This window comes from Crocodylus siamensis, chromosome 4, assembly GCF_052110815.1.
Source record: "Crocodylus siamensis isolate JL-2025a chromosome 4, ASM5211081v1, whole genome shotgun sequence".
Taxonomy (NCBI): Eukaryota; Metazoa; Chordata; order Crocodylia; family Crocodylidae; genus Crocodylus; species Crocodylus siamensis.
This window is the reverse complement of record NC_143398.1, coordinates 11125467-11138968: the sequence shown is the minus strand read 5'-3', so window position 1 is coordinate 11138968 and position 13502 is coordinate 11125467. Positions and strand designations below refer to the sequence as shown.

The window sequence follows — 13502 nt, the reverse complement described above, 5'->3', positions numbered from 1 at the left end:
ACCCACCCAGAATACTCCATCAGTCAGTGGTTCAAACAGTACCCTGAGAAGCAGGAGACTTTGAACTAGAGACTTGAGCCTATCACACAAAATGTGTGTGTATACAAATTAATTCTCAGACCAAGCCATGCCATTTGCAACATTTATAAAGGCCCCAAGTAATCCTATGTAAAACAATAAGTATTTCGTTTTAGTAAATCTTAAAAGAACCACTTAGATATTTGAATGCTTATATAAACTTTTGCCAAAGCTCTTAATAAATTTGAAGAACTTTAGTTGCCCTCGAACTTGAAATGCTGACCCGTTTGAAAACAGTACCAATGGCTTTTAGAGGGTGCAAGGTTCTGAATTCATACTGAATTATGCATGACAAACAATGATAGTTAAAATGCAACAACTTAAGAAAAAATAGGTTGAAGCTTTAGAAACAAGAAATAAGTGTGAAAGCAATGTATTTAGCAAGGAACTATTCAACAGAACACATACCAAAATCCGAGGATATTACTTACAGAACAGTTAGGTAAGAAAGGAACTTGGCTTTCACAGATAATTGATAGAGTACAAAAATCCATGTAATTGATATTATGAAGTCTTACAGAAAAAGAGCCCACACCAGGCAGTTCACCTGTTGGAGCATTCCCTTCTGGGTAAGACATTTTAGAACACAGGGTTCAAAAAGTCTCATTAAAAGGTTTGAAAAACATGCGGCGTTTGGAAAATTCACGTAATTAGGAAACTCCGCATGTGTTCGGTCCAAAGAAAAGAGAGAGAAGATATGTTATAAATAAACTATTGATGGCTTGATCTCATTAGATCTAGATTATGGTAGCAGCGAGGTAAAAATGAAGTATCTGTATTATGGTAGGCATCTAGTGATGCAGAAATCAAGACAAGGTTCCTCCTGTACTAGGGTGCTGTGCAAAACTGTAGTTTGGCCGTGAATGTTTTAAATAGGCAAGATGGATATTGTCCACATTCTATAACTGGGGAACAGAGAAGCTCATAAATTAAGTACTCATCCAAGATCACAGAAGAAAACTGTGGCAGAGCAGAAAATTGGAAACCCGAGTCCTACTCGAGTACTGTAACTACTAGGGTTATCCCTTCTTTCCATGCTATATCTGCTGCTGAAATCAATGGAACTATGATCTATGAATTAAAATTAGGCAATGGAAATAACCAAATGTTGCAACAGCCATGATGGGGGATAGTATAAATAGGAGTCACATGGCTAAACTTCCAAATAGCCCTGATAAAATTTCGCATGCTCAAATGAACAAGTTATGTAGTCAACTCGTTCTCAGCCTTGATTTAAAACAGGAAGGCTTCTGAAAAGGTTGTAGAACTGTCTCCTTTAGGCAATGGTAGAAATCCCATTTTAAACTGGTGTAGCAAGTATGAGAACATTTTATCTGGAATAATTCTGCACTGAGAAAGAAATGGACTCCTTAGACAGGATTCTCCCTAACACCAATTTGGTAACACCTAACTGCTGAATCCCTAACACCATTTCTTAGTGTAATAGATTTTTCTTAATAAATTGTATTTCTTAATACATTTTATTAAGAAATAAGAAAAATACATTTCTTAGTGTAAGAACACCTAATTCCCTAACACCATTTCTTAGTGTATCAGTATCTATGTACTCTAGCTTAAAATTCTCAATTGTGTCTTTCATTTAACCCTGTAAGAGCCTTTTCTTGGCACACAACTTGAACTCAAATACAGAAATACTAATTCAGATTGCACTGCCAGTATAGCTCATTGTGCAATTAGGGTGCAATTGTACAAACTCACTAAGCAGGCAAAACGGAAATGATCTAAATATGGGAGAAAGAAAATATCCTTCAGCAGCACTGCGTTTTGCCTTTGATGCAAGTACTTTTCATTTTACTTCGTGTTACATGCCTGACCCAAGAACAGATGGGGCCTGGCTGTGTTATATTTCATAGATTTCATAGACATTAGGGCTGGAAGGGACCTCGGGAGCATTATGGTGCTCCTATATTCTATTTATTTAATTTTACAAAATCCCAGAGAGCTTGCGAAAATGTTGTAACTTCCTCTCAGCTGCTATCATTTGTGTAACTGGCTCTGGCTTGCATGACCTCCACAGGCATCTCTGAACTTGATAGGGCCTGTATTTTCAAATGGGTTAAATGGGACGCATTTTTTTCCATGTGTTTTCAATTAACAGAAGAAGTATACGCCCTGTCTTCTTGCATATTTATTTCTCTTAACAAACATATTGTGGCAATTACAAGGGAAATGAGGTCCAAAATTCCATTATCTGTTTTTCAGGGTAGTGGTAGACTCCAGGATTGTGTTCTACACTCAGGCCCTTTTTAAGGGTAGGTCAGAGGACCCTAAAGAGAAAGAGGAATTATAGACAAATTTCTTTCAATGGTAATTCCATGCCGATTGTCCAGAATGTACTAAAATATTCCATCCACTTAATTCAAAAAACATAATAGTCCTCTCCATCACCCTACTGATGTCCCCTCTATTGGTCCTACTGAAATGTAGAGGCAGAAGTAAAATCAGCAGTGACTTCCCTATCCAGTCCAACTATCTTTACATATTATTCACTTCCATAGGCATCTCATTTTAACAGACAGATGTGGCAGGTACACATGGCACAACACCACTTGCAATTAAAAAGTATCTCTGGAAAGTCCCAGGCCACAAACTGAAATAGATAACTGCCCAGGCTGTCCTTCAAACCTCCTTCCCTATTTTAAAACTAAGCACCATAGACCAACTAGATTTCTCTTAATATGCTGGCTATTATCCAGAGAAAATCCTCCACAGTATTGTTGGTTTTGTAATCACAAATGAAAAACTGGAACGTCGTCTTCTCTCATTCACCAACTATAACAATCCAGTGCTTAGACTCCTTCTTCCATGAAAATCCAAACCTATTTAGAAACACATTTGGAAAATTTGCATAGGGAGAGACCTCACCGATATTTTAATTGTGAATGGTGGGTTTGGCTGTACTACAAGAGCCCAATTCTGTGGGACAGATTGAAAACAGCTACATTACACATGTTCACTACAAAAAGAGCATGGTTGTAAGTTAGCCAATACGGATTCACTAACTCCTTAAAATCCTCGGAAAAATCAAGGAACTTTGTAGCTTTCGCAAGAGTTACTACATTAAATTCATGGTACCATCTAGGCCAGTGGGGGCCAACCTTTTTTCATAGGCGTGCCACAACCTAAACCCCACACGTTCCCGGAGTGCCACTCCAACCCATTCTCACCTCCTGATCTGCTGCTCTGCTTTGTGCTCCCTGCCTCATCTGCCACCTTCCACAAAGAGGCTCTGCATGCCACCTGTGGTACACATCCTGCTGCCACTTGTGGCACACATCCTGCTCCAAGCATTTAATTAATTTGCTAATCCTTGTGAAAAAAAAAAAATGACAAAATGCCTTGACTTTACCTGGAGCTAATCTGAGCTAAGAACACACTTTATGGTAGAGAAGATAAAGCCTGAAGTTGGAGCCAATCTCACGTATTTCTCAGAGAGAAGGAATTCAGAAGAGTGCTGCTGTCTGCCTGAGCATGTGTAAATCTCTATCCTTTACACTGCAGCATGTATTAACTTTGAAATTGCAACAGCTTCTGTTCAAGAAGTACTGGTAATATCGCAAATACCTGACAATAGCTGCTGCTATTTACAGTGTTTTCTCTGTGTGCGGGCGTGAAATGTTTTTCTTAGGGCCCTGTCACCTGGAGCACTTAGCACATGCTTTATCCGAGATCGCAGTTAGCGTTATGGTGCCGTATTAAAGTGTGCTGAGTGGCCTCATGGTAATTCTTACTGCGTTCTCAGTTTGCTCTGGATTGGGTTGGAGCTGCAGGACCCTGCTGCCCTAGCCCCCCTACCTAACCTAGTACTGGATGCTGCAGCTTGCACATCTACCTATGAAGTATGCAAACCACACACACAGAGCCTGTGCCCTTACCACCGCATGCCCAAGCCCGCCTAGGCCAGGAGTGCTTGCCCCTGGCACACTGGGCACACTAGGTCTCTGCTGCAGGCGGACGGAGGCATAAGGAGCTGAGCCTGGGAGAGGGACGCCTCCTCCCACTGGATCCATGAACTGGATCTGGAACCAGCTGGGTGAGAGGGCTGGGACCGACAACCAGCTGATTGCCCCAGCCCTGGCACTGCACCAGTCTGGAACTTGTCTTACCGCTGCGGAGCGGTTTGACAAAAGCTGACCACATTTCTTAATATGATCTGGGGATGCTCCTCCCATGAAAAGTCATCATGTTGGTACCATGCGGTCACACTTAGCATATATTTAGCTGCTTGAATGCATGGATGCTTGCCATTTTAAGAGCAGGTAATGTGTCCCAAGTTTAACATGGGACATGGTCCTTACTAAGACTCTGTGTGTTGTTCTGTGGAGATTGGGAACCCATTCATCAGAGTTTAACAATATAACACTTTGAGTGATCCTGAAACAGAGAGAGAAATGTGGCCTCTACTGCAGCAAAATGCGAGGGGAAAGGGGGCCTGCAATATTGTTATGCGGCTTCGGTGTCCCCCTATTCTGTCCTATTTCCTCTCTGAAATCCCCTATTAGCTCTGCAACCTCCACTTGCTGATATCCCCTCCTAACCCCGATGTAGCTCTTCCCACCCTTTATGTGTGTTGGCCCGACCCATTGAGTCTTGATGCTTAGCTGGTCTGTTTTTCCGTGTAAATGTGGTTTTTCCTATACACGTAGCTATTGTCCACATCTGAGCTGGCCTGAGACACACGCTTACCTCGTTTAAATCTCTTCCAAAGAACCACTTCTTCTGATACCCTAGGACTGTGGTTCTCAAACTTTTTGAACTCGAGGCACACCTCTGTAAACTTTCGGGAATTGAGTGGTCCCAATTTCAAAAACGAATTAATACAATACAGGGCTTAATTCCTTACACAGGGTGATGGGCAATGGGGCTGGAGCATCACTCAGGCCTCACTTATCTCCTCTGACCTTGTGGCATCCTTCAAAGGATGTGGCAGCACCGTAGGGTGCCCCAGCACCCTGGTTGAGAATCACAGCCCTAGAACTTGTACATGATTGAGTTGGCACGTTTCTTGCAAGTTTCATGGGAGGGAGGGAATTTACATATTAAGTGGAAGGAAGAATGAAACTTTAATGGGAAAATGGTGTGAACAAGTAAAAGAGGTTGAAATTTAAAAGAAAGAAACGTGAATGTAACATGTTTTTTCTTGGTTTGGTCTTTTGTTTAAGATTCAGACACAAATAAATGTTTGGATTCATCATCAGCTGATCACTTTGCCTACATGCATTCTTAACCCTTTGCCTGCATATTATGTGTTTGGAAAATGTAATTGGTATTCCCAGACTTTAAATTATAATGCAATGTACATGCAATAAATTGCAAGAATGTGTGATGAATTAATTTAATCATACACCCTTGCTCTATTAATTCATCAGCCTCAGGATGTTAGTAAATTGGCTTTTTTTTTTTTGGTTAGCTTAAGACATGTTTCCTCTACCACCATCAAAATGCTGCATTTCCTGCTCCCCCCCCCCCCCCCCCCCCCCACGAAACAACAACAACAACAAACCTTCATCCTAAAATCCAGGACAGGCACAATTCAGTCCACCTCGAACAACAGACACTCTTTACCCCAAAACGCATTAGCTTTGAAGTCCACAGCTTTAATGCGCAGCCAGTCCCACCTAACTTTATTAACATAGGAATACAGCTTTAGTAGCTGTTGTAAAATTATGTTTCAAAGAGTTTATCTTCTTAAAATAGCTTTTCTGTAACTCAGGTGACATGTAAAAACCCCATGGCGGTGTTGCAAAAACATTTTACTAGCATTCATTTGGAGTGACTTGAGTAAGTAACTTCAGATGTTACTCCCTTCACTCCAAACCCTATGCCAATAAACCTCACAAACTACACTACCATATTTTATGCCTATGTTGCATCCAATATCATCATTTCTGCCCTGGATTTGGAAAGTTCTCTCCTGCTTAAAAGTAATTTAATATTGTAGCAGTTAGCTGGGTGGAAAAATACACCGGAGCTTTTTGAAAAGCAGCAATCCTAGGTGAGAAAGACCCAAAACAAACTTCCAGTGTATCTGGATGTGCTTGTTCTCACACCAGAGACAGGCATGTAACATCCTAGCTAAGACCCAGATAACAAGTGGCAAGTTTCATTTCTGAAGATACACTCAACACCTTGTAAGTATTAGAGAACACTTCCAGAAAGGAAGTGTGATTAAAATAGTGCTCAAGTTTTGAACTCATTCTGCAGTTTCCAAATTCATCACCAAACATATCAGCACTTCGAAAAGATATATGCCAGAAAGGTAAAAGACAGGACAGTATATGAGATTATGGGTCGTACTCCTTTGAGAAGTCTCACACAAGTATAATAGCATGGTGTACTACCCTGTGTATTAAGAGAGGGCATAAAAACTGGAACAGACTTATGAGATTTAAAACTGCCTGGATTTCACCACTCAGACCTAAAGGTGCCAAAACATTCAACAGAAGTTACCCTAAAATACTCTTCAAAGTTTTACCATTCAATTCGTTCAACAAACGTACAGCTAAAATAGCATCAACCAGGACCCGGTAAATGGCCGTGACTTTTAAAATAAAACTTTCCCAACCTCTGCACACCAAGTCAAAAAGATCAGGAAAAAAAAAATGTGGCAGTTACAATTTTTCTGTTTGTCACTGGCTTTGTTAAATATAGGGCAAAGCAAGAATCATGAGCAAGTTGCAAAGACCAAACCTATGCCTTAGAGAAACAACAGACCACTGAAATGTTCAACAGCACAAAATAAGAAAACAGCACATTTGTTTTCCCTGCAAGAACATCCATCCTTACTGATCAACTTTTGCACCCTCTCGCTGATTAAAAGTTTCTTAAAATGCTCCCTTTGGAAGCAAAGCAATGAAAGCAAAGAGTTAATCCTGCTGCAGTATCAACTGGTGTTAGACTTACTATTAACTTTAATTTACAGAGTAATCTCCCTTTAAAAAATGATTACTTCCTTGCTGCACTGTAACATGGAGAAGTATATTTTAAATGCTCCCTGGAGTCTCTCTAAACATCTGCTTAAAGGTTTTCTGTATCTTAAAGGGATCTAATTACCAGAAACTCCTCTGTTACTTAAGCCCAGGGCTCACATTTCGATTATAACTCAAGTTCCAGTTAATTTGGGGGGTAAACCAAGATGACTGTACCAAAAAGAAGAAAATACAGGCCTACCTTAAAACTTTCCAGCTTTTCAGAGGATCCAAGTCAGAGATTATAGAAACCATTGTATAAATAATAATGATAAAAAAAAAAAGCTGCGGAGAAGGCTAACCACCAAAAGCAGCAAGTACTCTGCTCAGTGTGGGAATGACAACGGCCCCAGCAGAGCTCTTCCTACTTCTCAAGCTGATAAGCACTTGTCCCAGCTTCTCTCCACCCCCAAAATCAATCTTGTGCTATATTGCTTCACAGTCCCAGTTTCATTTCTTCACCACTACCTTTTAAAGCCCTTGTAATCTGCTCCAACTGATCAAATTTGACCTTTTTGTAGCCCACTTTATTCCAAGCACAGCTCTCGGTTAAATCTCTCTTTATTAACACCGTCCTTCTTGGCTTTCTTTTGGAACAAACACAGATCAAGCTTGAAGCCTCTAGACTTTGCCAGCAATCATTTACAGATTACTGCAAACTGCAGCCTTCTCCTTTTGGGTATTTCTTCTGCTTCTGAGGTTTGCTTTCATATTCTTTTTCCAAAGGTTGTTTAGGATTTCCCATCCCCCATGCTTTTATTTTCTATAGTTTAGATTCTGCTACTTCAAGAAGGGTCTTTTTAAAGCAACTCCGCACTCTACGTACACATCTCTCCATTTAAAAAAAAACCCCAAGAAAACAAAAACTCCAGAACCTTAAAAATTTGGCTTTGTCTTGTTTTGTATTTTTTCCCCTCAAATATAACAGCTCCGTAAACTTAAGCTCCAATTCAAAGTACCCTGGTTTCTGGACAAGGCTCCTTGTTTTTTTTGTAGAACAAGCTTAATTCAAAGTCAAATGTATCCCCATAAAAGCCTGAAAGGGCTTAAAGGTGTCTATTTCAAATCCTTCAAGCCATCTCATTTTTTTTTTTCTTTTCATCTTTAAAAAAAAAAAAAAAGATAGTATAGCATTGTTCAGATTACTAGAGTGCACAGCATTCTGACAGCACTCTTCTGGGCCAATATGCTATTTAAAAATATATATATATGAATGAGTGCTTTCTTCGTATTTTTTGCACAAACGTTTTTGACATTGGTTTTTTGAATGTGTCTGTCTATACGTTTTTTCTCCTCTTCACACCTTCCATTCAAATAAAAATGATTGTCCCCCCTCCATCAGTATTGATTCACTGGAGGAGATTCTGGAATTCCTCTAATGAAAATGCCGGCACTGGACAGAACGTGCGACTGTAGAGCAAACCTCTGGAAAGGGCCAGGCTGGCCCAAATGGTGGATATTTCCCCAACCATGCATTAGTAGAGGGACATCCTTTGTTCCATTTTCCTCATTCCAAATTATGCTGTCTTCCAGTAGAAACAACTCTCAGGGAAAGTGAGGAACAATTTGCATTTCTAAGGCAAGAAAGTCCAGTGAGAGAGAGACTAGCCTGGAACTTGAGAGACTCATGATAAAGTCCCTGCTTCTCCACAGATGCCTTATGCAAGTTCTCCTCTAGTCCTCCATCTGCAACATGAAGGGCGTTTGTGCCTGAAAGCTTGCTAAGCAGAATTTTTCCAACTTTTTGAGTTGGTCTAATAAAAGATACCAGATTTACCCCAAATACCTTGTCTACGCAGGAAACGGGGCGCTCGTTTGGATAAACACATTAAAGATAGTGAGGTGGTTAGGTAGTTTGTTAATAAACCCATGTAACTGCTTTACGTGATTAGTTGCCCTCCTCTAGAAATCCAGTCTGTTCCTTCCTTCCATGGCAGGACTGCCAACTGTCCATAAGTTAGTAAAAATTAAGGATAAAATTCATACAAAAATTCAGCTATCCATAAAAACTCTAAGCAGTTGGATCTGATTGAAGATCCCGGTCCACAGTAAGCTTGGTGCAGTGTTGAAGGACAGGTGGAGCACAGCACCACCACCTGCTGTCCAAGCAGGAGTACAGCACCCTGCAGGGAGTATTCTCTATGCTTTGTGGAGAGTCCTTTTGTCTTCCTAGAGCAGTGTTACTCAACCAGTGGGACGTGTAGATCACATAGGTGGGACTCTTTTTGTCCTTTTAAATTTCCATTAATGATTAATATAATACTAAAATGCATGTAAATGTAAAAAATACACTTCTCAGAAAAAGTGGGGTTTTGTTTTTATCATGGTGGGACCAGGATTTTTTGACAAAATGGTTGGTGGGACACAAGGCGCAAAAGGTTGAGAACTACTGGCCTAGAGTATTGCTGGATTGCAGGTAGACATTTTTGGAGGTCTGTTCCAGGATGGGTGGGGGTGGCTGGTGGGGATAAGGTTGGATGAGGCAGCAGGATGTGTTTGGGGCATCAGGAGGACCTGGGTACAGGAGCAGCACAATGTAAAACCATTGCTGCAGTCAAACAGGATTGCCAACCCAAGAAAAAAAATATGGAAACCCTTTTTTTTTCCCCCAATGACAACCAAACTAACTTTTTTTTTTTTTATTTTTTTTTTTTTTACTGTGGTTAATGTTAAATCCTAAATTTGAACCTAGCCCTTTTAACTAGGATCTTCCAGCAAGGCAAGGCCTGGCTGAAGAATTACATTTACATTATTTAAGACATATCAGTAAAATGCATGCTAGTAAAAAAGTTTGGTTGTCAGCAGAAAGTTTGCAGATTGCAAATTTAAGAAAATAGTGCCTTGGGTTGGCAACCTTGTTTCATGGTTGTGGTGAAGGAAAATTCATGTTTCTTTGATTCTACCTAAAGGCTAAATTACACATTCCCTCTTTTCCTTCTCTCTGCAAGAATGTGAGCTTCCTGGGAGTCTCTTGCTAATATAGGGGCAGCACATACTCCTCTCCCACTCTTTCCACTTTACCTCACTTTCAAATAAATCCCTTAAACCTGCCCCAACCACAGTTATATCTACTCCCTCACAAGCCTCTCACTGTTTAATTCATGTTAATTACCAAAATTAAAAAAGGGTAATTTTTTTCACCCTAAGCAATGTTTCAGAATTGGGTAGGGAGAGAAGAAAATATCCTATCACCTCAAACTTCCTTTTTTTCCTTCTGTATCCATCATATCATGGGGCTTTGTCACATTATAAAAGATGAATGTTACATAGCTAAGGCTGGGAGAAGGGAAAACTAGTCTCACTCCAGGTCCTATTCTAGGGCTATAAATAACTTCATCAGTTCATTATTGGCCATATAGCTTACATAAAGATGGCTCTGAACCAAACCACAGGATAGGAGAACCTGTATATAGCATTCCAGTCCTACTACTGACATAGCATAATGCCTCATCTACACTGAATGGAGGGCAAGTAACATTACTCTCCATTTTACAGATTAGGAAACTGAGGCCTAGAAAAGCAACTTGTCCAAGGCTGCAGGCTCAGTAGCAAAACTTGCATAAATAAACCCTCCAGAACTGCTGAGCCCAATTTAATCTCCACATCTGCGAAGCCCACAAAGCCTAGCTTACGTCGCACATAGTCAGTATGTTTCGGGCTTTACTTGCACTCATTTTTGCAAGAGTCCGGCCCACCCTTGGAGAGCATTTTATAACCTTCTTCCACTGTCTCTACAGTAAAGAAATATCCCTACAGTCAAGAAACATATTTCCTTTCTAATTTAGACTTGTGTAGGGTTATTTATATTATTTCCTTCTTAAACTTTTCCTCTCTGGAAATAAAGTCAAATCCTTCTTTCTCCTGACCTGACTGACATTTTGCCAATTTCTCTCCAGCACTGAAAAAAGCAACTATAAGCTTTCTAAAAATAAGATGAGAAGGTTAAGTTTAGCAGAGAGAAACTTGCAACAAGCAATGGATTTTCCAAAACAGCCTCATGCATTTGACATCATCATCATCATCATCATAATAATAATAATAATGGTTAGCTACAATAGGGAGGAAAAAACAAACAAGACCAAAAAGCCCTGGATAAAATAATTTGCTTCTCATTACTGGACTTTCCCCTCGTTTAGCCAAATTCCTGCGTAATTATGATGTCTGATCTTTTACCCTTCTAAATTCTTTTTTTTAAATAGGAAAAAAAAAGTCAGTGAACTTCAGCTTGCTCCCCATCAAACAGACAATCACAGCTGTAAAATATTACAAAGTAAAATTTACTACAGTTAGCCTGGGGGCAATAGCACTGAAAGTTTCCTCTACCTGCTGAAGGATCCCAGCCTACCTGTCAATGCAATTCAGGTCTGTCCTTGTTGTAACATGTATTGAATGCAGCACCAGAAAGAGGTTAGCAGTTCTCTGTTAATAAGCAGCAGTCTTCCAAGAATTTCTTTGGTGCTAAAAGATTTTAAAAACCCCAATACAACATTCACATGCACAAATACACAAGGGGAAAAAAACTCAAACCAACAACCTCAAAATAGTGTCCCCTTTCCTGGCTGAGATAACCACATCTGCTGTAAGCACTCAAAAAGTTTCAGATTAGTCAGCTACAAGCATTTGCAGGTCAAGTGCAGGACAAAGTATCACAAAAAAAAAAAAAAATTATAAAGATGACAGTTACTGAGTGTATAAGGCTGATTTTATGTCAAAATGAATTTTTTTTTCCAGGCGCTCATTCATCAGGGACCTGTTGCGCTATGTATTTAATTGTGTCGGACAGCAAACAGCAGAACAAGTGTACGCAGCAGCGTAGTTCAGCTATGCAGTGCTTTTTTGCAGGGGATCACACCATTCAAAAGTATTTGAGGGAATCAAGGAAAGAGTCTGCCAAAGCAATCAGTTTGAGCCAGGATAACCAATAAATAGGTTATCAGACAGCAAAGGAAAGGTGTGGATGAGGGTCATCTGCCCTTTAAAGCATCTTCCCACCACTCATATTTCTTCTCTCATAAACATGTCTCAGTGCTCTGCATGCAAAGAAATATTAGGTTAGAAGAAGCTTGGGTCTCTGCCTCTTTTCCTTACTCATTAAGCCCCCATTCTCTCTGGAGGGAGCCTATTGTGAAACAAAAACTTATCTATTCAAGTGTGGCCTCAAATTTAGTTGCTGTCTGCTGCTGCCTGATAAAGACTCTTCTTCTGGCTATTTCCCCTCCCACATTACCAACCCCCATCCCCACAGTGCCGAATGGCTCTCCTTTTAAGCAATGCAATGACTAACTGAAAATGCATTCCAGTACTTTAAAAGCAGCCTTTCTTTTCCTGTTGACCAGCCAAATGTTTTATAGTTGGCAAGGCACCATTCAAACTTGGGAACTCAGGCACTTGTTCTTGGCCTACTTAAGTGATAAAAATCCTACCCAGTTTAATCACTCTGTTGCAATCCAAATATGTCAACATTAATAGCTGCTCTCCGAGAATCCAAAGTATTCAAAACCTAAAAAACAATTCCTACCTCGCTCAGTTCAATACATTTGCTTTTCACTCGGTCCCTGTGTAACCCCCAGGTTCAGGAGAATCGCAGGGCTGTGCACGAAGATCTGAACTCATAAAAAGTAGCTCTACAAATAAAAGATTTCAGTAAATCCTGAAACCAGTTACCTCGTTTGGGGCTGTGATATTTTACCATGATTGAGCCTCCATCAGACAATTAGCAAGCACCAATATGCACGGCACTAATTTCCAAGAAGCCTGAAATTTGATGCATTTCACCACGAGAAAACAACTCGGATGTTGACTTTCTCTAACAGCCCCAGACTTTTAAGTATTTCATTTTTCTGCTACGCGGCAAGCCAGGCTTGTGTGAAACCTGCATTTTAACAGTTAACCATTAATCTTAAATTGCGTAAGTGTCTCATACATCTCGACGTTTCACTTTAACAAAGTCTTCAGAGACGAACTTTCAAGAGATGACATTTTTTTTTTATGTGAATGCAATTTTAATGGATTTTCAAGTACTTTCAGGTTTTGCTCATGACAACTGGCACAATAAAAAGCCTTATGAACAAAGATGTGTTTTGTGCCTATTCACCTAACAAGGAGTTACTATTACAAACTACCTTATCATGGGAGAATTTCTTTGCAGTGTCTCTCAAAAGACCTGGAAACCTTTACAGCATTCATAGTTCACCTTACACAGCATATGGACCAAACTTTTTGTGTCTGCTACTGAACTACTCTTTATGGGCCAGAAGGAAAGCTTTTTAATTTTGTAGGCTTGGCAGAACAAGAACACTTGTGCAGTTTCCAATACATGGGTTCCCTTTCTCAACCCAATAGAAAATAAAGCCTCCTTGTATTTGCCAGACATTTTATGAAAGGGCTGGTCACACACCCCAATCTGTTCCTTTTCATTCCATTCAGGGGAGTCAC

General features: G+C 40.1%; 1 protein-coding gene across 2 annotated transcripts in view; it reads right to left on the bottom strand.

Annotated features, from left to right (window-relative positions):
- Nucleotides 1–13502, bottom strand: part of CELF2 (CUGBP Elav-like family member 2) — a 618606-nt gene that overhangs the window by 481735 nt on the left and 123369 nt on the right. Inside the window, exon 1 of one of the 2 annotated variants that reach the window (XM_090041747.1) lies at nt 7270–7432. The exons of the other annotated variant lie outside the window; for it this stretch is intronic. Within the exon in view, the coding sequence (XP_089897873.1) occupies nt 7270–7322 (53 nt within the window). The 5' untranslated portion in view covers nt 7323–7432. Of the gene's footprint in view, nt 1–7269; nt 7433–13502 lie in introns of those variants that run through there. 2 annotated transcript variants of the gene reach the window in all.